This window comes from Aricia agestis, chromosome 13 (assembly GCF_905147365.1).
Source record: "Aricia agestis chromosome 13, ilAriAges1.1, whole genome shotgun sequence".
NCBI lineage: Eukaryota > Metazoa > Arthropoda > Insecta > Lepidoptera > Lycaenidae > Aricia > Aricia agestis.
In genome coordinates, this window is record NC_056418.1 from 90,831 (window position 1) to 118,100 (window position 27,270).

Below are 27,270 nucleotides of genomic sequence, written 5' to 3' on the forward strand. Positions count from 1 at the left end.
ACTGTGGCATTCGAGCTACACGAAAACATTTAAACAATTACTTAAGGATTATCGCGACACGACACACGACGCACGACACACGACACACGACACACGACACACGACACACGACACACGACACACGACACACGACACACAATTAACACGAGCGTTACACCGACACTCATTTATTATTTCGCAAGCAGCCCCTATAAATATTTACATAATATTAATTAATAATTATTATTAATTGTACGTAAAAATAATACATCTACGTAATGTACTGTAGCGTTTCCGTACATTTTCAGTCAGTCAGCAGTCAGCATTACATAACTACTCCAGTATTCCATTAATCGGAGTGCGCCTGATACCATAGTACCATAGTGATACCGTAGTACCGGTAACCGCGGTACGGTGCAACAGTCAAATTGTAGGTTTTTTAATAATTATTATTGAAGAAATCAGTGGGTAAGTAACAATTTGAAAATTGTCGATTTTTTGCATAAATATTATGTTAGTTATGTACTTACATCATTCAGTCATGTTTTCAATTGTTAGAATAAAGTGCAATACCGTATTAATCGTAATATTACAAAATCACTGCCGAGTGCTGAGCGTGCTCTTGTTACAGGCAAAAAAAATATTTTGAAATTCAAGTCGAACATCACAAAAAACAAAGAACTAGACACGGGTGTGGATGAACTCAGCAGACCTAAAATTAGAACTTTCTAATTTAGTTAATTGGAACGGTCTAGTCAAACAGAGGCGAGAAATGCAATTTCAAAATGGAATCATTTTTCTGAATAATATCGTTCAGAAAGTTAAATAACGAAAAATTTAAATTACAGTAATTCTATTTATAATACTAATACTAGCTGTTGCCCGCGACTTCGTCCGCGTGGACTTCAGTTTATAGCGCGCGATGTCAACAAAATTGGTGTCAAAAGCTTTTATAAAAAAAACCCTGGTACCCCTTAAATTAAAACAGCTGTGCAGTGTGCACATAATATTTCATTTTTAAAAATTAAACTTTATATTTTATGCCAAATTTTAAAGCTTATTTAGCCCCCCAATTACACAACTTTACCCATAAACTATTTATCATTGATAGGTTTAAGGTTACGTCACTGTATCACTGCACTTATATAATATAAAGTACTGACTTATTAAATAACGTAAAAAAAAAATAATCGAAAAAACCGGAAAAACAAATGTAAGATGATACCACCTCTTATAGAAAGATGTTGGGCAAGCGTTAGCGCGATGTAAGAGACGCACGGCGCCATCTAGTATGAATTTTTGGAACTAACTTAATTTGAACAAATTTTCGTATTTTCACCCCCTTACAACCCTTTTTTCCAGTAAAAAAGTAGCCTATGTCCTTTCTCAGGCTTTAGACTGTCTGTATACAAAATTTCATTACAATCGGTTCGGTAGTTTTGGCGTGAAAGCGAGACAGACAGAGATACTTTCGCATTTATAATATTAGTATAGATTATTACTTTTATTATTATTAAAATTATATGTATTAAGTACGAGCTTTTGCCCGCGGCTTCGCTAGCGTTATGAAGGATTATTATATACAAACTTTCATCCCCTATTTTATTCCCTTGGGGGTAGAATTGATAAAAATCCTTTCTTAGCGGATGCCTACGTCATAACATCTACCTGCGTGCCTGTGCGTTGATAGATCACTATGTCAATCAGTCAGTCACCTTTGAGTTTTATATATATAGATACAGGGTGAAACAAAACTAAGTGATAAATTTACTTTAGAGTATGTATGGGTCCCCTATTTAGAGTTCGCTGTGAAAGTAGCAGCGCTACAGAGTAGCTTTTTTTCTGTTAGCTGTATGGAACAAATCATGACGCTGGGGTGCTTGCCCATACAAATCACAAAAAAAATTTTGCTCTTTCAGCGCTGCAACTTTCACAGTGAACTCTATTGAGGGACACATACACAACCTGAAGTAGTATCACTCGGTTTTGTTACACCCTGTATGGATGTTTAACGAGGCATTTTCTTAATGCTAAAAGTCATTAGCGGAGACAATGCAGCATTCTCATAATCTCCGTAGTACACGTGTCTCCGGCGTAGAGCGTCTACGACATTCTTGGAATACTTAACAAACTTGAATACTCTCTATTATATTATATTCAATTTGTAGAGAATTATACTTTACAGTTCACTGTGTTTTAGGGTTGGCTCATATCAGGACGTTACGTAGAATTACAAAGTTAGCGATTCAAAATTTTCCAACTCGTTTTATTGCAAACAAATCTATAGATATTTAATATTGTGTTGGACTAAAAAACCTTTGTCCATTGTTTTCTTATATTCATATCCATACTAAGAATATTAATGCGAAAGTGTGTCTGTCTGTTTGTTACCTCTTCACGCTTAAACAGCTGAAATTATTTTAATACGTAGGGAGATACTTTGAGTCCCGGAAAAGGACTCTGGAAGGAATGGGCGGCTCGACCGGAGAAATACCACGGGCTCACAGAAAACCGGCGTGAAACAGCGCTTGCGCTGTGTTTCGCCGAGTGAGTGAGTTTACCGGAGGCCCAATTCCCTACCCTTCCCTTCCCTATTCCCTTCTTTGCCTCCCCTACCCTGTAATCCTATTCCCTCTTAAAAGGCCGGCAACGCACCTGCAGCTCTTCAGATGTTGCGTGTGTCCATGGGCGACGGAAGTTGCTTTCCATCAGGTGACCCGTTTGCTCGTTTGCCCCTTATTTCATAAAAAAAGATACTTTTCATCCCGAAAAAATGTACGGTTTTCGCGGCCATCAGCTAGTAATACGAGGGCGGGATGATAATTAACTACCCTAATAAGAAAACACTTAACTTTCCGTGAAAAAAATAATTTTATTTTTCGACATAATTATTATAGTCTCCCTGAACTTGTACGCACTTATTCTATCTTCGAAAATGATTTCTTTCCGCCTGCAAATACTCCTCTACTGCGATTGTGGCTTCGTTATTTGTGCCAAATCTCTGTCCGACCAAAAAAGTTTTGAGCTTAGGGAATAAGTGGAAGAAGTTAGGCGAATAAAGGCAGCTAATCATACTTCGATTAATTGATTTTTGCTATAATTTTAACACATGTGTGACCCCAGGCGTTATTTTATTTTATCTGTTGCTACAAATCGACGTAAAAATTGGCCTTATTGCTCTGAAAGCAGTTTAGACATTCTTTTGAGTTTTGCACCCGAATCCTTGTTTGAACGTGCGTAAGCAATCGCGGCTCCCGACGCGACGGGCCGATAACTTTTTCATATTTTATTCTTCACTCAGGATATTTCCCGTTCTGTTGAGATAAGTACTTGTAGTGCCAGCTATTTTTAATAACTTCAATCGTCGATCTGCTAAAACCATAATTATTATCATGTACTTTTACGACCAATTCCGGTGTCGTGACGCTTTTTGGACGTCCGGGGCGGGCTTCAAATTATGAACACGGGTAGCCAGATAAATGAGTTTAAAAATAAGTACTTATTAATATATTATTATGTACCTATTTAATGTAAGTAATTATGTATGTACCTATTATATATTTTTTAAATTTTAACTTCTTAAATAGCAGAGGCTTGGAATTACATATCACCCAGCCCTCGTATTATAAATGCAAAAGTATGTATGTAGTATGATGTATGGGGTGGCTGCCATTGACGCTTACATGCTAATCCGGATACGTTTAGACATGGAGCACGGGAAAGGATATTAATTATTACAAGCTTTTTCCTCGTAAAACGTAGGTTTCCGTGGATTAACAAGTTTTGTCGCATCCACTATATATATATATATATATATATATATATATATATATATATATATATATATATATATATATATATATATATATATATATATATATATATATATATATATACAAAAGTAAAAAAAATTTTTGGTCTTTCAGCGCTGCTACTTTCACAGTGAACTCTCTACAAGGAACACGTACACACCCTAAAGTATTATCACTTATTTTTGTTACACCCTGTATAATTTATATCTCGTACAAAACTTGAGTGTTTTCTGGAACATATTTATTCTATAATAGTATTTTACTGTCGCGCGGACGCCGCGCTGCGCCGCGCCGCCGCCGCCGCCGCCGCCGCCGCCGCGCCGGCCCGAAATAGCTCAACCCACTTGTGATCTCTGCTAATGACAGAACTTACTGTATTTACAACTAGACGTTCCGCGCGGTTTCACCCGTATAAATGCCAAATAACTTAGAAATTCATGCAGTAGTTCGCGAGATATAAGCGGTTTCAAATAATTTACCCGGTTTTTACACATTTTCCTCTGTTTCTTCGCTTCTATTGGTACTAGAGTGATCATTTATAGACTGCTAGATGACGCCCGCAACTCCGTTGCGCCAAAATTCGTTTATCGCTCGGGAACCGTACATTTTTCCGGGATAAAAACTATCTTATGTCCTTTCTTGGGACTCAAAGTATCTCCATGCCAAATTTCAGCAAAATCGGTTCAGCGGTTCACGCGTGAAGAGGTAACAGAGAGACAGACAGACAGACACACTTTCGCATTTATAATATTAGTATGGGTAGCCTTCCTCAATAAATGGGCTATCTAACACTGTTTTTTTTTTTAATCGGACCAGTAGTTCCTGAGATTAGCGCGTTCATACAAACAAACAAACTCTTCCGCTTTATAATATTAAGTATAGATTTACATACTATATCACTTGGATGTTATCAACGCGCAACGGTACGCAAACGCTCCCAGAATTTATATAATTTGTGCCAATTTCAGGGACGCCCTACGGAAGAACATTTTCTTCTCCTTTAGTTTCTTTACCTAGGTCCTAGTGGGGGGGACGACTGACACGTCTAGTGAGAGATAGGTAGGTACTAGGTACCCACTTTTTGAATTTAACTCCAAGTAATATTTGAATAAAGAAGATTGCTTTTCGAAATATATCAAAACATAATATAATATATCGTGTGATGCTGCCAAAGCTAAGTCTACTTCAGGCTCTACTCGTATTTTTGTTTAGACATTTTTAGCTCCTGCTTATTACAGTCAAAACACTCATAATTTAAGTACCTATCCAATTGGATTGTAAAATATTACACAACAATAATATAATTACAAATGCGAAAGTTTGTCTGTGTGTTACCTCTTCAACGATTGGGCTGGGTACAGAGATACTTTGAGTCCCGGGAAAGGACATAGGATACTTTTTATCCTGAAAAAATGTACGGTTCCCACGCGATAAACTAATTTTGGGGCAACGAAGCGGGCGTCATCTAGTAATAAATAAAAGTTCTTATTATCAAATCACAGAAACAATGCAACAGAGACAATATAAATTATTACAAAAATTACATTTCAAGTTTCAACCAAAGTTATCACGGGCTTACAGTATTAAAATAGAGTGGCCCCGACAGAAGGGCTGAGGACTTGATAAGGGTTTGCCTATAAACCCGTGAAATATATTCGAATGTCATGTTTTAACTTTTATTGTTTAAATTGTTAAAGTTTTATTTAAATAATTGTGTGATTGTGTGACAAGTTTCACATAAAAAGGGTCGGTTTATAACAATTATTGTAATAATAGTAATTGTACATTTACTTTTTATATCTTTCGAATTACTTTTAATAAAGTCAACTCAATATTGAAATCAACTGACACGTAATCTTATGTTCTCTTTATATTATGATAATTATACGTCCCAACTTAAACCATAAACCATATTACCGCGTTTTAGAAACTTATTTTAGATCGTTTAATACTTACAATTATTTATTACAGTAATCGGGAATTCTATCATAATACAATAATCTTGTTCAATTTTTGCTTTCTCTAGAAGAAACACTACCCCTTTATTCAAACATTGAATAAAAAAACATCCATTATCACAAAATCTCTCGAGACGAGCCTCGGGAGCGAAAAACGAAAACAGTGTTTTTCGTTTACTAAGTATCCTGAATCATTGGCAGAAAATTCTATCCAACTCGAAATTAGTTTACGAAAAGATTTATTAGATTTTCATGAATTCTATTCAGGTGTTTTAAAATGACGGTACTGTTAGTATTCTGCCTGATTCTGCCTTCTAAAGTTGATAGTTCTAGGAATTTAATCTTAAAGCGATTTAAATATTCTCTCCATACATTAAAGTATTTTTTTATGAAATAAGGGGGCAAACGATCAAAAGGGTCACCTGACGAAAAGCAAATTCCGTCGCCCATGGACACTCGCAGCATCAGAAGACCTGCGGGTGCGTTGCCGGCCTTTTAAGAGGGAAAAGGGTAATAGAGGAGGGTAGGGAAGGGAATAGGGGAGGGTAGGGTAGGGAATAGGGGAGGGTAGGGAAGGGAATAGGGTAGGGGATTGAGCCTCCGATAAACTCACTCACTCGGCGAAACACAGCGCAAGCGCTGTTTCACGCCGGTTTTCTGTGAGAACGTGGTATTTCTCCGGTCGAGCCGGCCCATTTGTGCCGAAGCATGGCTCTCCCACATGTAATATGTGAATTACGTCTTGACGCTAAACCACTTAACTAATTTAGATGAAATTTGGTATGTGCCTGCCTAGTGAGTAGTGACTCTGTATCAAGTTAAGAAAATAGTTTTAATTTTATTACTTAGATATAAGTAGTTAGTTTTTATTGCGCATAAAAATACGGTTCGGTTTTTAAATGTTCGTATCTCAGAATATTAGTTAGCTCAGCATATTATTATTGCGTTTCATTTTGACAACATGCTCAGCTAGTTCAGAGGACTGAACTGTAATTCAAAAGTGATCATAATATAGCAGGCGCAGAACGTATGTACTCCTTTTTCTAAAAGTAATAATAATAAATAACTTCCAGAAACAAAGCACAATTACTTGTGATGAGTAAGCACTGAGCAGCTCAGCACGTCAGAGATAAACCGGTTAATAATTTATGGATGTCGTGAGGCGTCATATTCGGTAGTACATTTTGGAGGTGAAATTAATTATCAAATCCCCTTATAAGGCCTCATTTAATGTTAAATATTTATGCGTGTAGGTAGCAATAAATCTTTGAACATAATATTAAAGAAAGCGTATAATATTGTAAAAACAATTAATAAAAGTAATTATAAAGTAAGTATAAATGTAATAATATCTATAGACGCAAAAATAAATAAATAAATCACGTCATTCGTGCTAAGTACCTTTAGAACTCATGTTGCGGGTACCAGACAACGGAAATATATTTGACGAAGAGAGAAGCTCGGAGTCGCAAATAAAGCGTGTATTTGCTATTATATTAGGATTGGATACGCGCTCAATTCGACGCGAAGCTGGCTTTCCAAATACACTCGTCTGATTCCCTAAAAAATTGCTCGCCAACCGCCCGCGCCCGTAGCAACCTGACATATCTATCACAACGTATATGCTACCAGCTTCGTATCGACTACACCCAAGTTAGAGCCAGTCCAGTGTCCACACGGCACGTTGCGTTACGTTGCGTCATCGCAACGCAAATATTTTGACGCATAGCCGGCCACACGGACGCTGCGTCATCGCAGCGTTATTACGAAGCAGTCCAGTGGCGGATTTACAAATTTGCCGCCTGTAGGCTATTCAATTTTTGCCGCCCCTATAACTGACCTTTAAAATTCAATACGTTAGCTTAGTCCACAATCATATCCCACCAAAAACATACTTTTAAAATTTTTGCTGACACGACCACACAAGGTTTCACTCTATGCGGTAGCGAAACGGCGATGCCATACATTATTTACTGGTATGTAGAATTCGTTTAAGTTAGGGTCAGTAGAGTTAGGTCGTTTAGATTCAGAAGCTTGGCTCTACATGAGATCACATATCTTTTTCACAGGGTAAACCGTAAACCTAATATGTGGTCGTCTCGGCAATATTTTACAAGACATGTTTTTGGTGGGAATTTTTATTTCTGTAAGATAAAAAAATGGGGCTAAATTTGCCGCCCCTCTAAATCTGCCGCCCTGGGCTCCAGTCTACTTAGCCTATAGGTAAATCCGCCACTGAAGCAGTCTTAACCTCAACACCCGCTTTCCGCTTCGTCTCGGGGGCTGCTGTCCGTCATGTGTGCGTTGCGACGACGCAGCGCGCCGTGTGGCCTGGCTCTAACTCCACTTGACGTATCCGACTAATTAAAAGACAAATACAAAGTTAAAAGTAGTTCTCCCGCCGACCGAGTGCGGCGGCACCAGCACCGGCATCCATCTTGAATATAATTAATACTTTTGTACGATACATACATTTCAGATTTTAATAATTATGACATACACACCTACGAACAAGGAACATTAAACATTTGTTTGTCCCCTCGGTGGGATTCGAGTCCGCGACAACGAATTTCATTTCAAGATTCATTGTGGAAAAACGTTATCGAGATATTTTTAATGCCCTAAATTTAAATGTAATACCAGTGCGTCGGCCGCGTCATGCCGCCGGGGCGCCAAAATCCGGCCAAAACGCATAAAATTATAATTTATAATATTTTGTATGAACATTAGCGCACATAGTGTCGGGCCGCAGCGGGGCAGATGATTGCGAGGCAGACTTGCGCTCCGCCGCGCCCCGCTAATATACTACATAGTGTACATATATATATTATACGTATACCTATAATTTTATACGTGGGAGAGCCATGCTTCGGCACGAATGGGCCGGCTCGACCGGAGAAATACCACGTTCTCACAGAAAACCGGCGTGAAACAGCGCTTGCGCTGTGTTTCGCCGAGTGAGTGAGTTTACCGGAGGCCCAATCCCCTACCCTATTCCCTTCCCTACCAACCCCTATTCCCTTCCCTACCCTCCCCTATTACCCTATTCCCTCTTAAAAGGCCGGCAACGCACTTGTAGCTCTACTGATGCTGCGAGTGTCCATACGGAAGTTGCTTTCCATCAGGTGGCCCGTTTGCTCGTTTGCCCCCTTATTTCATAAAATAAAAAAAATACCTTAATGTGCGAATTGTGCTAAAGCGAGCGAATTTTTAGCAGCATCCGCTTGCTATAAGCACCATACATTGTAATAAAATCTGTCGTTACACTGCTCTGCCCCTCCGCCCCGGCACGGTACAGGCGTATTAGTTTTGAGCATTAAAAATAATATGTATGATGTGTCCGTAAGGTATGTTGCCTGGAATAAGCGTTAAATAAATTAATAAGTATAAGTATGGTTGGACTGACTTGTCGAAGAGGTGGGGTCCGCCGGCGCCGCGGTGCAGGTACTTGCACACCAGCAGCCGCTCCGCCTGCACCAGCAGCACCGTCTTGCTCAGCGTGAAGATCATCGACACCTGCACAACAAATGCTTTGGTACCATCGAGGAATTCATTCCTAGGCAGTTGACAGACCGACTAGTCATTCGGTCGGATCGTTAAATGTTAATTGTGGTCTGTCGGCATGGGTTTGACGTAGCGCGACCGAACTACGAAAGTAGTTCGGTCGCCCATCTGCCTAGGAATCGACTTCTCTGATAGTACATCTGCAGGCATAGAAAACAAACGCGAGAGAATATTATTTAATACTTGGAGATTTTAAGGGCGGAAGGTACCCGACGTTAATCTGTCTCTTAGTCTTTTCTCAGCTCCTATGTAATGCTCAGCATACTCGAGTAGATCGACCGAGGCTGTAGAATGTAGAAACTATGTCGTTAATTTTGTACGACCTCTGCGGCTCAACGATTGAGCGTGTGGCAGCTCAAGCCGGGAGTCGCGTGTTCGAATTCCGCCAACGGAACGATACGTGTATGATATAATAAAAATCTTGAATACAGGGTGTAACAAAACTAGGTGATATTTAGGGTGCACATGGGTCTGGGTATGTATAGAATTTACTGTGAAAATAGCAACGCTGAAACAGCAACTTCTTTGTGATTTGTACGGGCGAGCGCCCTAGCGTAATGGATTGTCCCATACAAAAGTAAAAAAGTTACTGAGCTGCTACTTTAGCAGCGAACTCTATATAGGGGAGCCATACTCGTAGTCCATACACATTGTAAAGATTTATCACTCAGTTTTGTTACAGCCTGTAGTCTGTAGATGCCAAAAATGGTCGGTTACGGCTGTGGTAAGTGGTTACGAGTTCCGACTCTCTCTTATGGTCGGTATTACCAACCACGGTGTCATGGAAAGGTGACTGTATATTTTAAATATTATATTTTGTGGAATGCACTCTGCGGTCTGCCAATAGTCGGCGGCAGCTGTGATCTGGTGTGACCCAATCATAACGGGCAACAATAAAAGTTTGGGTAATGGGCATTTCTGATTTTATTCCACCATAAATAACACAATTTAAATAATATCGTACTCGTACCGTAGGCCGCAGGCCGCATGCACGACCGTAGACCGAAACTCATGTAGAGTAATGCGCGTGACGTGATATTGTTTTGTTACTTTAAACCATAAACCTATAAGTATATATAATGTCTATGCTTTAAACTATCTAACGTCACGCTGTACGCGCCCGGTTCCGGTGGTCTGGTGTTATCTATGAAGATTGAAGATCGTTTATCTCAATGTAAATGATATATTACGAGTATTGTTACAAAATACTTGTTTAGGCACCGAAAAATGAACCTTTACAACCAAAATCATTATCGCTATTCCCGAAAGTTGAACCCTTACAGTGTAATGAAAGTGTATTATTGGCAGTACAAAAGCTTTTGTGTTGCTACCTACTGTTGCCGGGCCCGTAATTTACCCGGGAAGTGCCCGGGGTCGGGCCGAAATGCCCGCCCCGGGGGCATCCAAAACTTTGAAACTATGCAAAAACTACATTACGAATAGCCAATTATGCGTAATACCTATTATTAATATTATAAAAACTTTTTAGTGTTTGTAAACCGTTATTGTTGTAAAAGTCCATACCGACGAAAACATACAAAGTTTGCCGTGATCCGTGAGTACTTATTATTTTCCTCAATTCATGTATTTATTCGATACTAGCAGTGACGGATTAAGGCTACTCGATGCCCTAAGCGGGCCATGCCTGTGGGCCCCCCTATCTGTACTAAGTATGTCAACTAGAGTCGGTCTTTAAACCTTTGCCGCTTAAAAACATTAGTTTTTTCCTAGAAACATTTTTTTATGTAGTTTTTGATGACGTGAGGGTAAGGACATATTTTTTTTGTGCTTCCTCTGGTGCCCCGTCAGACGTGATGCCCTAGGCAATTGCTTAATTTGATTAAGGGTTAATCTTGGATAATCACTGGATACTAGATGTCGCTTGCCACGGCATTGAAAGTCAAATTCATGGAAATTGATTTATCAGGCGGAAACTGTGCATTTTCTGTAGATAACTAATAAACTAAGTAGGTACTCGATGTTTTTTCTCTGTTATCAAAGAAATTGATTCACGAGGTTAGATTCATTGACAATTTGACAACCACTTTCGCATTTAGAACATCATCAGTACGAATTGTTCGGTATCATACTACATTTTATAAAGAAATGAACGTTTCAAAAACTAGACGTTAAATGTGTAGATACTTGAGTCAGTTCTCATCCGGACCAAAACGTCTGCCGCGTTTATCATTAACTTATTAGCTATTTTACGGTTTTCTGACTTTTCGCAACACAAATTGAATGCTTCATTATTGCTTCAGTGGAAATAAAAATTCACTTTGCTAAAAAATGGTGGACACTTTTAAACACAGCTAATCTTTATTCCGTTTAAAACGGGGAAAACGTCTGCCGAAAACTTTTCCATAATATTTTATCCCTTCCAGAACATTTGTCTGACAGCAGCGACATCTACGTTTAGCCGCAGTTGACTCAGCTCGACGGTAGGCTGAGGTTGACACTTTATATCTTCTATTTTGAGTCGTATTTTTCGTCAAAATCGTTTTAAAAGTTATAATGATCGCCGAGCGAGTCGTTTTCTCTAAATTTACTTAATATTTGTAATTATAAATTGTTTGTTTGCGCAAAACAAGAGGACATTTTTTCATGTAATGCGTCCTCTGCGTGATGGACTAAAACGAGCGATTATAAATGTTCATTAGTGGACTATAAAATAATTGCTTAATATGATCGCCGACGATTGTGCATGCTACACAGTACACACAGCACTACACAGCTAGGCGATCACGGTTGTGACCCAACGCGTAGGAGGGACTAAATAATATTATGTTTTTTTTATGAAATAAGGGGGCAAATGAACAAACGGGTCACCTGATGGAAAGCAACTTCCCATTCCATTTCCCATTCGTGCCGGAGCATGGCTCTCCCACGTTTAAATGCCAGCTATGTAAATGCTTTTATAAAACCAAAAGGACCAAATACATATTTTATTTCGGATATCGTTGTTTTTCATATAATTATGTTCCCAAAGAAAAATCTAACTAGGTTGGTAGACATAAAAGACTATGTATTTTTGCATACTAAGTACATAATTATGTTTTTTTTTTATTATTATTAATTTCTCATCCCCCCTAACGGTGTCAGGGCTTGTTGTTAACATTTAGGTTGTGTATGCAACATAACAATAAATTTACATTAAATATTAAATACATTACATTCAATTATTAAACTTATAAAATTATTCCAATTAAAATAACTAACGATTAATGATTAACAATTCCAATAAATAGCATTCTGATTAAAATAATTATAAATGTCAAAATTAAAAACAATAAAAATATAGCACAACATTTAACTACCCTATTATCACAGCTTAAGAATCACAATAACATACTCGAATTTCTCTTATTAGTATCACACACTATTTTCTTGCAAAAAGAAAGAAACAAATCCCTCTTTTCTGAGAGAATGTGCCTGCCATCCCCTCAGGATGGCAGGCAGATTCTCACCCGTCACCGATGTGCCCAATCTTTGCTCAATATCATACGAGTATCTATTGCTAGCAAAAATTGGACACTCGAATACTCCTAACAGGTGAGGAACCGTCTCCTCAACTCCTGGCTGACACAGGCACGACGGATCCTCCTTCAACTTGAATCTGCACAAGTAGAAGGCGAATCCGCCGTGTCCAGTCAGAATCTGTGTGGTGTGGTGTGTGATGTCTATCTTTTTGACTATCTTGTATGCAGCAGCAGCGCTTGGGAAAAAGAGCTTCATGACTCCGGCCGTCCCACCTACTTCGTATCTCCTGTCCCATTCCTCAATCGTATCCTCTCTCAAGATACGCTTGACGAATGAAACAGGACACAGATCATAGTCAGGTTTCCTTCTCAATCCCAGCGCGGCCTCCTTGGCTAGTTCGTCAACCCTCTCATTCCCTCTTAACCCTGCGTGCGCCTTAATCCAAAACAGGGAGACCTCCCGCCTCTGCAAGGCAGCTTTTCGGAGGGCCGCCCTTGTTTGCACTGCCAGGGGATAAGAGGAACTAAGGGTGACAGCCTGGAGAGCCGATCTGGAATCGCTAAGGATACCGACCTTCGCCATTCCACTCTTGCAGGCTATACTTACTGCTCTTTGGAGCGCTAGAAGTTCGGCTTGGTAGACGGTGCAATACGGTGACAAAGCAAGCTTGACCGCCTTAGTCTCGGCTTCACCCTTCCATACGGAGAGTGCGGCTCCGACTCGATCCTCAATCTTGCTGCCATCCGTATAGATCCTATGGATGTGGCTGCTTACCACATCAGCATACGAGTCCTCATCTACCATCCCGAACCTCAGCTCTACCTGCTCCGCCGGATATGGGTCCTCAATCGCAGAAGCCATTCGTTCCACCTCCCTGTCCCTCACTGCCGGGTATGACACTCCCTTCTTGATCTCATAAAGTCTCGATGCTTCGAGTATTCTGAGATCAAGAGGGAGTATCCTAGCCAACAGCAGCGCAGAGTTCAGGGAGACGGTCCGATATGCTTTGCAGATCTTCAGGGCAAAACCCGGTTGAACGGAGTTGAGCCTTTTTTGGACCCCCATCTTTTCCACGCTGGGTACCCACGCTGCCGATGCATACAAAATAGTTGGTTCTATGACCGCCGTATAAACAATCTTAACTACTTGGGGGTTAAGCCCCCAACCTACTCTAGCGGCCTTGGCAAGCTGCTTGTAGCGCGTGATTGCCTTTTGGCAAACGCTGCTAACGTGGGCGTTAAACGTCAAGCTTTTGTCAATGATAAGGCCCAGAATCTTTATCTCATTGTAGAACTTGATTTCCACACTCCCCATTCTCAAGCGCGGTGTGTCGTATTTAAGTCGTCTAGTAGACAACAATGCACAAGTCTTTTGTGGTGCGAAGTTAAGCTTGTTAGCTATTCCCCATTTTTTGATTAGGTCTAAGACCTGGTTTGCTTTTAACTCCACCTCTAAAGCCGAGTCTCCATCGAAAAAGAAGCACTGCTTCCACTTTTCGGGAAAGTAGCCGACAGTGAGGCACTTATTCAGCAGGGCAAGGAACCATTCCGGGTTACAATCTACAGCGTGCTGGCAGATGTCCAGGTCCGCGGGGTAGAAGGTCTCAGCCAACAATTCTGCGGAGCTTCGGGCGTCGAGGGTCTCACTGCCCCTTGTTAGGGGCAGATCCTCCTCCCTCCCTCCAACTCTGTTCAGCACTCTGTAAATGCCCTCCCAGACCCCCTCCCTATCCTGTTTCCGGCAAAACTCCTTCCAACTCTCCACTTGAGCATCTTTTACTGTCTTTTCATACTTCTCTTTCGCTTCCAGGTACAGTCCAACCACGCGGTTTCTGCGATCAGGCGCTGCGTTTCGGATTCTGCGTCTCCTCGTAGCGACTTCTCTCTTCATCTGCGCGAGCTCATCATTCCACCACGACAACGTGAATTTCTGTGTGTGTTTTTTGGTCGGCATAGTGTCTCTGCATGTCTGTGTTATGGCTTCTGTGTATCTGTCTATTGCTTCATCTATTTGTTGTGTGCTATGTATTGTGTCGATGTCTTGTATAGTCAATTGTCTGTCTGACATAAACTGGGTCAGTTTCTCACGGAATTGAGTCCAGTTTGCCTTATGTGTGTTAAAGATGCGTGTAGTACGTATTATGTTCGTGCCTGTGGATTTGTGTTGCCTGATGCCGAAGGATATGCCGTTGTGGTCAGAACTCGTGAGACTCTCCTCTACCTTCCAGTCGCCCACTCGGTTCAGCAGATCATCGGAGCACGCTGTCACATCCACGTAACTGGAGTACCTTTTACCCCCGACGGTGTCGAATGTCGGGGTGTCCCCTGTGTTGAGTATGTGTAGACTCATTTCTTCCAGTACTGCAGACACTTCCCTTCCTCGCGGGTCCTCCTTATCGCCACCCCACCACGGGCTTTTGGCGTTTGCATCACCTCCCAAGACCATCTTGTCGGTACCCAGCTTTCTTCCTATCCATACAAGATGGTCCAGGTAGGGCCCTACAGGCTTATCAGGCTCGAAGTAGAAGGACACAACAATCATCTCCCAGGCTTTGGTTCGGAGGGTGGCCACAACAATGTTGTTATTGCTGAGGCGTGTGTGTAGTTCGACATCTAACGTGTCGTCGAATACTACAACACATGCCTTGACCACACCGACCCCCTCCCCATCACTCTGGAAGATCCTCACTCCTTTGTATGTCCTCATACTCCGCGCCCCGCCTATTGCCGCTCTTGCAGCAGCGCAACGCAAGCCTTACGCTTGGTGGCCTCGAGCAATAGCTCCTTTGTGGCGATTTGGCTCCGCTGAAGGTTCGACTGCAACATTCGGCACTGGAAGGACTCACCTGGGACAACCTCAGCAATACGCCACCGCCGATCTGGCTAGAGCGTCCCACCTCTTTCTTTCTATACACTCTCTATCGAAGGCGCTGTGCTCTTCGTTGCCTCTGCTCGCCCTCATGCAGTTAATACATTTGGGAATGTCTCCTCGCAGCCACTTGTCGCATTCAGTCCTCATATGAGGACCGGCGCAGTGACTGCATCGCACCTCACTTTTCTGACAGTGCCGTCTGGTATGCCTATACCCTAGGCAACGGGAGCACTGCACCAGCGGACTGTTATCCATGACTCGAACTCTGCCTAGCCCAATATGAGCGTAGCCTACATTCACACACTTCTGCCATACCTGTGGGCTTGCTCTAACCACGAGATGGTTCTGAAGGGGGTTCCTAGCTTGCTTCACGTACGCTACCTCTACCTTTCTTTCGTCCCCCTTCAAGCCCTCAAGGATGTCTGCGTTTTGATTACAAAAAGCAGTGATGAAACCGGTCACGTCGCATTTCATCACATCCCTGAAGGCTAAAACGGGGGTTTTTATTCTTCACCTCTTCAACTACTAGTCCCTCATTCGTTCTCAATCTCTCCTTCACCTTATTTCTTTCCTCCTCATTTATACACCCTATGACGACTGTACGATCCATATCGTACATCAAGCAGTTTAGGGTTTTATGGAGTCAGCGTTTAGGACGCGCTCGCGTAATTAGTTAATTATTTTATTAAAATCAGTTCGCATCGATCAATCAAGGCGATCGCGCGTGCTCGCACACCCGGGTCATTTGATCATCAAGTATATCAATAAATCAAGTAACGGTTTATCAAGTCAATCGTTTTATTTATCAAGTAAAAGGAGTAGTAGTTAATCAAGGACACTACATCCTTTATGGTCCTTCGTTTATTATTATTTCGTGAAGTGATCCTAGCAAGGTGCTTCGTGAATAATAAGGACTTCGCGAGTGAAAACACAGACAGTGTGACTTTTCGTGAAGTGATCAGTGGACATTGGATTGCAGTGCATTTTTTATCAAGGAAGTTATATCAAGAGTAGAGATGGAAGATCTACTATCAATTCAGCAACAGTTGGTTGGAGCCATTGAGCAGCTCTACTCCAATTTCAAGAAAGATGGGCCGGAGCGCAAGACCGGTGACTACATCAGGAGGAGACTGGAAACCCTGGATCAATACTGGCAGGAGTTTCAAAATAACCACTTCAAGCTATGTGGTTACAGCGACAAGTCTCACGATTATTTCGTGACCGACCAGTTCGAGTCAACCAAGGAGCGCTACGGGCACATCCGGTCGGTCATCGTCAACTATCAAGCACGGGACGCCAAGCCGACTACATCGCTGCTGCGGCCGACGACTCCGTTGGGCGGCGCGTCGACGCCGCAGCCACCCGCGCGCACCTCGTTTCCAGCAGCAAGGCCAGACGGCGTGCACGAGGGAGAAAATCAGGTAACTTTCAGGGCTCAGGGCGTCAACAGCAGGACGGACGAGTTGCTCAAGAAGCAAGCGAGCAACTTCAGGGCTCTACAGAGAAAGGTAACTAGTGTTAACTTAGATACGGAGTTAGATAAATGGGAGCTGGATGACATACTGAAAACTTTACAATCTCGTTGGTCGGTAATTGATTCTTTACATCTTGAGATAGATAGTGAGCTAGAGGGTAAAAATAAGGAATATGATTCAGCATTTTATCAATACGAACAATTGTACGAAGACATCAAGAGGTCTATCAATAGGAAAATCAGGTCCATGTGTCATAGGGAGAAGTCAACTCCGCAGATGGAGTTGCCTACTTTTAGCGGCAGTTTCCAGCAGTGGACGTCATTCAAGGACTTATTCACGGAGACTATCCACACCAACGCATCTCTATCAGGCGCACAGAAGATGCAATTTTTAAAGGGCAAGCTCCGAGGTGAAGCTGAGCGCTTAGTTCAACATCTGCAGATTAGCTCAGACAATTACATCACCTGCTGGGAGATATTAAATAATAGGTATAATAATAGGAAACTTATTTTTACGTCACATATCAATACGTTAATGAACCTTCCAGTGTCGCAGCAAGCATCGTTAGGACATATCAAGAGAATCCACGATACGTCACTGGAATCATTAAACGCTATAAAAAATCTAGGTGTAGATATAAGTACGTGGGATCCTCTACTTGTACATATTTTGAGCCAAAAACTTGACGCCGACACATACAACGAGTACGTAGCATCATTAAAGCAACCGAGGGAATTACCTAGTCTAAAGGAATTTCTAGATTTTCTTGAAACAAAATTTACAGCGCTAGAGACTTCACGGAAAAAACAAGAAAATCCGACGGCGAAGCCTAGTGCAAAATATACATATAATTTTAATCATAACTCTAATAATTCAGACAATCGTTTTAATTACAAGAAACCAACATATTTTTCGCAATCGAAAGTATCAAGTAACCGAGTCAATAAACCTGCATATCCGGTAAAAACAGCTTGTTATTATTGTTCAAACCGCGGACATGGCTTATATTATTGCGCAAAATTTCTAGAACTACCTAATCATTTGAAGCGAAAATTAATTATTGACAAGAATTTATGCAAAAATTGTCTCTACGATCATGAAGGTAAAGGTTGTTATTCCGAATCACGTTGTCGAGAATGCAACGGCAACCATAATTCAATTTTGCACGATGCATTTTGTAACAGTTCATTCACGCCGAAAAATGCAGAGTCGAAAATTTCGAAACCAGAGGTTGGTAACACTCATGTGTCCGTGGAGGGCAAGGACCCCGAAATTCTGTTGGCAACAGCCATGGTGCGGGTTCAGGCTCGGGATGGCACCTATCATAATATCAGGGCATTGTTAGATCAAGGATCGGAGACTACGCTCATATCAGAGAGAGTAGCTCATATTTTAGGTTTACCGCGCAAACATTGCCAGGGAACCATAACTGGAATAGGCGAAAAGGAGAGCAACTGCAAGGGAATTATTAAAATCAAGTGTAGGTCTAATCAAGAAGACTTCTCATTCGAAACGGATGCTTATATCATGAATACTTTAATCAAGAATCTGCCCTCCTACAGCTTCCCTAAACCAGAATGGCCCGCATTAGAAAATTTGCCTTTAGCTGATCCTTTCTTCAATGTGAGAAGACCAGTAGACCTTCTCCTTGGAGTGGATGTTTTTAGCAATTTATTGTTGGATGGAATTTACAAGGCCGGACCGACTCTACCTTTGGCGCAAAAAACGCGCTTAGGTTGGATTTTGAGCGGTTACGTAAAAAGAAGCTTTAAGTGTAATATAATTGTGCACGATATCAACGACATCAGTCAATTTTGGCAATCGGAAGATATATCCGATTCATCTTCGATGTCCCTAGCTGACCAACAGGTCGTAGATTTTTACAACAAGACAACTATTCGTCTGGCGGATGGCAAGTATCAAGTGCGCCTCCCCCTTAAACAAGAAATAGAAAATAAATTAGGCCAGTCAAAATCAAAAGCTATTGCACAGTTTAAACAGTTAGAACGTAAATTTAATAAAAATCTAAATATAGCACAAGAATATAAATTATTTATCAATGAATACAAACAATTAGGACACATGATACACTCGAATAACTCCGAGTCATCAGATTACTACTTACCGCATCATTGTGTTATTCGAAATGAATCAACAACAACTAAATTAAGAGTTGTTTTTAATGCTTCTTCGCCTTCTTCGACTGGTTTGAGCCTGAATGATTTAATGGAAAGAGGTCCAAATTTACAACAAGATCTGCAGAGTCTTCTTATCAAGTGGAGACAATTCAGATTCGGTTTTACATCTGATGTGAAGAAAATGTTTAGAGTAGTATGGTTACATCCGGATGACCAAACATATCAAAAAATTATTTGGCGAGATTCATTTTTTGACGAGTTAAGCATTTTTCAGCTGACGACAGTGACGTACGGCACCAAGGCCGCGCCGTTTTTGGCGATGATGACTCTCCGACGTTTAGCTCAAGACGAGAGACAGAATTATCAAGACAGTTCTGCTCCAAAGGTGATTGAGTCAGCTTTTTACATGGACGATCTCGTATACGGAAGTCATTCTGTCGAATCGGCAAAGCGTTTGATACAAGATATAGTAGCGATTTTAAAGTCCGGAGGATTTAATCTACGTAAATGGAAGGCAAATAATCAAGATATAATTCCTACAAGTAATAACAGCAATAATGATCAATTAAATTATGATTTTAAAAATACTGAGTCATCCAAAACATTGGGCCTTAGTTGGAATCCACAGCAAGATCAATTTACATTCACATCAAAATTAGACTTTAAGACCAAAATTCCCACAAAACGTATTTTACTTTCGAATATATCAAAATTATTCGATCCATTAGGTTGGCTTTCTCCGATTTCAACTAAAATAAAACTATTATTTCAACAAGTGTGGCAGTTGCAGTTAAAATGGGATGATCCCTTACCGGAAAATATTATTAAGGAATGGGAAAGCATGAAAATAGATTTAGAAAATATAAGTAATTTTTACATGCCGAGATGGTTAGGTATAACAGAAAATAATGTCATCGAACTTCACGGCTTTTCCGATGCATCAACAAAATGTTACGCCTGTGTTGTTTATTGCAAGGTAAACACACACGGCCAGACGTCGGTAACCATGATAGCAGGAAAATCAAGACTGGTACCTGTAAATAATAAACTTACTTTACCTAAACTAGAGTTATGCGGTGCTCTATTACTTATTAAACTATTATCAAAAATCAAGAGTTGCCTGGAAACATATCAAATTAATACTTACTGCTGGGTCGATTCTATGGTAGTATTAGGATGGATCAATGGTGTACCGGAACGCTGGAAGCCATTCGTGGCCAATAGAGTTAAGCAGATTGTCGACGTGGTGCCGCCCAGCAGCTGGAATTACGTCAAGTCAGAGGAAAACCCAGCTGATAGCGCTAGTCGCGGTTTGTCAGCATCCCAGTTAAAAGATCATGAACTTTGGTTTAAAGGGCCGACTTGGCTGAAAACTGAAAATTTATCACATATTCAAAAAACATTTATCACGGATCAAGAAGTGAGAAAAACTAAAAAGGTAGTTGCATCGGTAACTCAAAATCAACAAGAAAATATCATAAAAATATTACTGCAGAAATATAGCTCGCTAAGCAAGATTGCGAGAAATTTAGCATGGGTATATAGATTTATAAGCAAGAAACAAGTTGTAAATAAATACTTAACAATAAGTGAAATAAAGCAAGCAAATATAAAAATTATTAAGCAGTGTCAGCAAGAATATTTTAGCGAAGAAATAGAAGCATTAAAGAAAGGAAAAAGCGTAGCATCAAAAAGCAAGATTTGCATGCTCAACCCTATATTAGATCAGGATCAAGTTTTAAGAGTTGGAGGTCGTTTAAAACATGCAAACATTAACTTAGACATGAAACATCCTATTATCATCCCAAAAGGTAGTCGCTTGTCTGAGTTAATAATAGATCAGTGTCATGAACTTACCTTCCACGGTGGCGCTAAACTCACTTCGGGGATCATTCGACAAAAGTACTGGTTGGTAGGGGGACTCAAGGCTACAAAGAAGCGCATTTATCAATGTGTTAAGTGCAGAAAGCACAGTCCCAGCCAGCACTATCAAATCATGGGAGATTTACCAAGATCGAGGGTGAATCCGTCGCGGAGATTCTACGATACAGGGTTAGATTACACAGGTTATGTGTTCGTTAAGGCCAACAAGGGCCGAGGTATTCTAACAACAAAGGGCTACGTTGCTGTGTTCGTCTGTATGGTAACAAAAGCCATACATTTGGAGCTGGTTTCGGATTTGACGACGTCAGCATTTTTAGCAGCTTTGCGTCGAATGTCAGCCAGGCGAGGAGTGCCGAAAAATATGTATAGCGATCAAGGTACAACTTTCATCGGAGCAAACAAGGTTCTGCAGGAAGAATATCAGCAAATTTTATGTACATTCGAAAACACAGAATTCATCGACGAAGTGACGCGCATGGGTATCAAGTGGCATTTCAATGCCCCCTCTTGGCCGTCAGCAGGTGGACTGTGGGAAGCTTCGGTCAAAAGTCTAAAATATCACATGAAGCGGGTGATAGGCGAACAACGTCTCACCTTTGAGGAGTACTCTACATTGCTCTCTCAGCTCGAAGCCTGCATCAATCAGAGACCTTTATGTGCTATGACCGAAGACCCCGACGACTTAAATTGCCTAACACCATCACATTTTTTAACTAGCGGTCCTCATCTCGCATTTTTCGACACCGAAACAGATTTACGTACTCGTTGGCATCATACACAAAAATTATTCGAGGATATCTGGAAGAAATGGCGACAAGAATATCTAACGCAGCTATCAGTCCGCAGCAAGTGGAGACTACCGCAAGAGAACATCAAGGTCAACGACATAGTGCTCATACAAGATAGCAATTTGCCGGCCGGAAGGTGGCCACTGGGCCGCGTCCTGGAGCTACATCCCGGAAGCGACGGTTTTGTGAGGGTTGTTACGCTAAAAACAAAAAGCGGCATCATGAAACGCCCCATAGTGAAACTGTCCATATTGCCTGTTAATCAAGAACAGTCAGATGAAAATATCAAGAATCCGGACGATGATGTAAAGCAAGTATATCACGTTACTAAACCTATCAAGAGAAATCAAGATCATCTCGCCGTTCTCTGGAAGAATCAGACCTCCGTCGTTGAAGCCGAATTTAATCTGTTGAAACGTACAGAGGATATCATGAACAAGCAGCACAAGATTATCAATCTACGTTTAAATCAGGTGGAACAACAGTTGAACGCCGCTAAGAAGGAAAACTTAGAAAATAATGATTTTATACTTTCCGCAATAGTCGCCAGCAATTTACTTAATCATTTAAAAGAAATGCAGAATACCCTATTAGACACTATGACTAATATATACAACGGACAGCTCAGCTTACACCTATTGACACCAGACCAGCTTCGACAAGAAATAAATACTATATCAGGAAAAATATCTAAAGACTTATGTGTACCTTTTGAGAATATAAGCTTACCTAATATCTATCATCTATTAAAAATTAAAGCTAGAATGTCGACAAATTACTTACTGTTTGAAACAAAAATACCTCTAGTTCACCGTGACAGTTTTGAAATTCATAAAATCATTGCCGTACCACGTTTAGTAAATAATAGCATCATGATTAATATTAAACCCGTATCAAGTTACCTAGCGATTAACCTTCAAAAGGACGCTCTGTGGCCTATTACTGAAAGTGACCTAAAAACGTGTCTGCAGCAGGAGTCAGGCACTCTATTATGTAGGAGCAGGTCACCAGTGTACTCCCTGAAGGATGACGAGAGCCTTTGCGAAAAGGATGCAGCCTCCGGGAGATGCAGGATCTATCACGAGCCATGCCGATCACAGTGCCATGAGCTACATCAACTCAACACGTACTTTTACTTTTATTGTCAACAGCAGAATGTTAAAGTACTCTGTGACGATCAAGTTTCATCGCTACAGCTGTTTCAAGCTGGCTTATTGACGACAAATCAAGGTTGTCTTCTGAAGTTCAAGGACTTTACCGTGTACACTCACAAACAGGAGGTGAGTGATCTGCACATCAATGCAGATGTTACTGCCCCAAAGCTGTCGCCGATCAACTATCTTTTCAACATATCGCTACCGAGCAACGGCACTATTAGCGCAGGGGACGAGGACGTCAGCGAACATTCAAGGCAGCTGACACATCTGCAGAAGCAGATAGAGGAGATAAAGCAGACCGTGCCGCTGTACGACAGCGTCAGCAGCCACGAAATTCATCACTATACGGCGACGTACGTCATCGTTATCGTGGCTGCTGTTGGAGCAGGTGTCTGGGGAGCGCGCAGGTTCCGGCGCCGGCGGTCGGCGCGGGCGGCGGTGGAGCAGCGCGCAGGGCGGGCGGCGCCGCCCACCCCGGAGGTGGCGAGGCGGCAGCCGCCCTCCTCCTCCACAGCGGTGATTGACAATCAGTGTGTGTGCAGTGAGAGTGACAAGTGTGTTAAAAAGGTTTCGCATCCTATAGGCTATATTAACCCAGGTTATAGTGATCCGTGCAAACAAGTGCAAGACTTTAAACGGGTGTCGTGTTCTAACGTACCTAAGCAAAACAAAGGCACGTCACCGACCTTTCGTTCTGTATACGTAATCGGTGACGATAGAGTTAAGTTTAATTCTTTGTAAATCTTGAATTTTTATTTGTACTTTACTTACTTACAAGTGTAGGTTAAGGACAAAATGGAATCACTTTGTATCATCTCATCACTACTAACTTCTCTACTTTTCGGTGTGGGAGCATGTACGATCCATATCGTACATCAAGCAGTTTAGGGTTTTATGGAGTCAGCGTTTAGGACGCGCTCGCGTAATTAGTTAATTATTTTATTAAAATCAGTTCGCATCGATCAATCAAGGCGATCGCGCGTGCTCGCACACCCGGGTCATTTGATCATCAAGTATATCAATAAATCAAGTAACGGTTTATCAAGTCAATCGTTTTATTTATCAAGTAAAAGGAGTAGTAGTTAATCAAGGACCTATTTTTAACTTTTCTAACCTTCTCTACCTTTACCCAACCGTCCTTGGCATCTACTGCCTTTCTAATTTTTTCAAGACCTCCTCTCCGGTCTCTTGCCCATCCCTGGAGGACACTATGACTGAATGCAACGCCTTTGCTTCGGTAGGTTTCTCTACGATTCCTCTCGAAGGCTCGCATAACTCGCCGGTTTGGCAACAGTCATTTTGCTCTCCAGTAACGAGCTCAACTTCTCCATTTTGTTCCTCGTTTTCCTTCATACTTTCCTTTATTGCTTCCATCTTTTCCATGTTTTCCCTAATTAGTCTGTTGTTTTCTTCTAGGTTCCTCATCAGCGCGTTTTCTTCAGTGTTCGAGATTGCATCGGATGGCCGGGGGGGATGTATAGGGTCCTTCCCCGGCCCTCCATTACTCCCGGCTCTAACACTGGCGAGTTCAACCTCTAGTTCTTTTATTATTTGATAGAGCCTGTCTATAGCGGCGAAGGCTCCTTCTTTAAGTTCTATCTTAAAGGTTTTGGAGCTGTTTATACAACATTTTGCTCGCTCTAGACAGGTTCTACCTTCTCTTGTTCAAGGTTTGTTCGTGGCAATGGGGCTCAAAGTTTTTTCTACAATTTTAACCTTTTTACTTGTTTTTTTAGGTGCTGATGGTTCCAGGTTTTGTTTTCCTTTTTTAGGAGGTGTTACATTGCTTATAGCTATAGCTTCCAATTCGTCATTGCTATTCTGCGCAGCGGAGGGTCTTATCGGCTGCGACTGGGCTGCGCCCACCTCGGCCTCGTTCCTATTCGTTGGTGATATTATAAAGGTGTCGCTGGCTCGGTTTTGGGGAGTGCGTATCATTTTAACCGGGAGCATTTGGTCAAGGCAATTTGAATTAATTAAAAGAAATGTCAAATTATAAATTAAAATTAAACGCAATAAATATACAGTTGTAAAATAACATTCAATTAAAATTAAAGGGTAAATGTTAATAAAATAAATTAAAATATCAATTAAAATAATTGTCAAATAGTAAAATGTCAATTAAAACTCCTAAACTAACAGTTTCCCCAATAGGGGGTTAACTGACCTAAACTAGCTACGATAGATATTGTTTAACTGGAAACTAAATGTATAAAAAACTAAAGATAAAACCCACGTCTTGATGCAAACCGATATATTCTCGTAATAATTCACAATTTTTCTGACAACATCAAAATATCTTACAAAGTCAAATATAGATTTTTAAACATAACCAGCCAGAGTTCTACAGATATATTGTAGTGTGTCTAAGAGTCTATATATATATATATATATATATATATATATATATATATATATTAGTTTTAACCTAATGTGGTGGATGCGGTGGTTTCTCGCTGGTGTTGTGGCGGTGGCAGTGCCCAAAAACCGCAGCTTCCTGCAGATAAAGCCAGCAGTATCTGACTAATAAGACGCTGTGGCAGCTGGCGCGGGCGTTGCTTCTTAGCTCAGCTATTTTCCAAATGCGATTTACTCCCCGTTTATATCCTTGATCCTTGGATACGTTTTTACGTACTTATCTAAGAAAAACATGATACATCTTACATTAATAATATAAAATGTTATGTATTATCGTGTTTTAAATCAATGAATCATTTCTACTCAAAAATCTTGTCATAAGCAAAATCCAAATTTTCTTCGAACGTCCACTATTTAGCGATCTCGGACCACCGGACGCGGTGCGACGCGACATCACATGAAATATTATACTGTCATGCAAGTCAAACTAAATGATCGAGATGACTAGATCGAACGAAGCGCGGTGCTGCATTTTTGATTTTGCAAAAATAATAAGTTCCAAAATAGTCATTCCATTATTGCCTCAATTTCATTAATTCAATATCTCATTTGTTATTCATTAAAATTGTAATGCGATGCCGATATATCTGTGTACATTATACGCAAGTGCAATATGACATTATGCAAATATTATGCGTATTCGATCATCCCCGACCAACGGTACTCCAGGGAGGACTACGTTGTTGATTATCGTAATTTATATTCATATGGGAACAATTATTGAGAAGCTCAATTAATTAATAAGGAACCTTTGAGGTCTCGAAGGTAACACGATACGCCGATAAACCAATTCGATGAATTAATAATGATAATTATAAAGTGTAAGTAAATATTGTTAGCTAAGTAACTATTTTTCAACTCCGTTCGCTACGGCTATCGACTGTCTGTAGTGTATAATTAATCCTAACAAAAATATTAAATGAAAAAAAGGAGAGTCAAGTTCAATATAAAAATTATGCTCGGATGTGGGCTTAGCTGCAAAAAGAATTGAGATCTATATGTGTCAAGTTGTATACAAAATTAAACAAAAACTTATATCTTTAAACGAGCAATTCTTGTATATATATATATATATATATATATATAACAAAAATATTAAATGAAAAAAAGGAGAGTCAAGTTCAATATAAAAATTATGCTCGGATGTGGGCTTAGCTGCAAAAAGAATTGAGATCTATATGTGTCAAGTTGTATACAAAATTAAACAAAAACTTATATCTTTAAACGAGCAATTCTTGTATATATATATATATATATATATATATATATATATATATATATATATATATATATATATATATATATATATATAATTAGAATCTCGGAATCGGCTCCAACGATTTTCATGAAATTTAGTATATAGGGGGTTTGGGGGGCGATAAATCGATCTAGCTGCTAGGAATCATTTTTAGAAAATGTCATTTTAGTCGTGTTTTATCGAATAGCTAGTATGTACTTATAGGAAGAAAATAACATTACGAACAAGCATTAAACTCTATTTCCTTACTTTATTGAATAACTATAACAGTTACTGTGATTCAAATTATCTGAGATCTTAAAGTAAGTTAGATGATTTGGCCAGTTTTCAATACATCAGTCATTTCATTTTATTTTTTTAACTTTTTAATTCTGATAAAAACTGCGAGTGCGTGTGACTAACGATACTCGTATTGGCAGTCGGGTAAGAAGGCTGCAGTGTACCTGCGCCAGTCTCCTGCAGACGCTGCAGCACTGTCGCGGCCACGT

At 40.5% G+C, this 27,270-nt stretch overlaps 1 protein-coding gene across 2 annotated transcripts in view; it reads right to left on the reverse strand.

Annotated features, from left to right (window-relative positions):
• The window catches only part of LOC121733059, a 131,712-nt gene that overhangs the window by 31,332 nt on the left and 73,110 nt on the right, over window positions 1-27,270 (reverse strand). For both annotated transcript variants that reach the window (XM_042123156.1, XM_042123157.1), the window contains one exon: window positions 9,156-9,265. In XM_042123156.1, coding sequence (XP_041979090.1) covers window positions 9,156-9,265 — 110 coding nt within the window. The remainder of the gene's footprint in view (window positions 1-9,155; window positions 9,266-27,270) is intronic.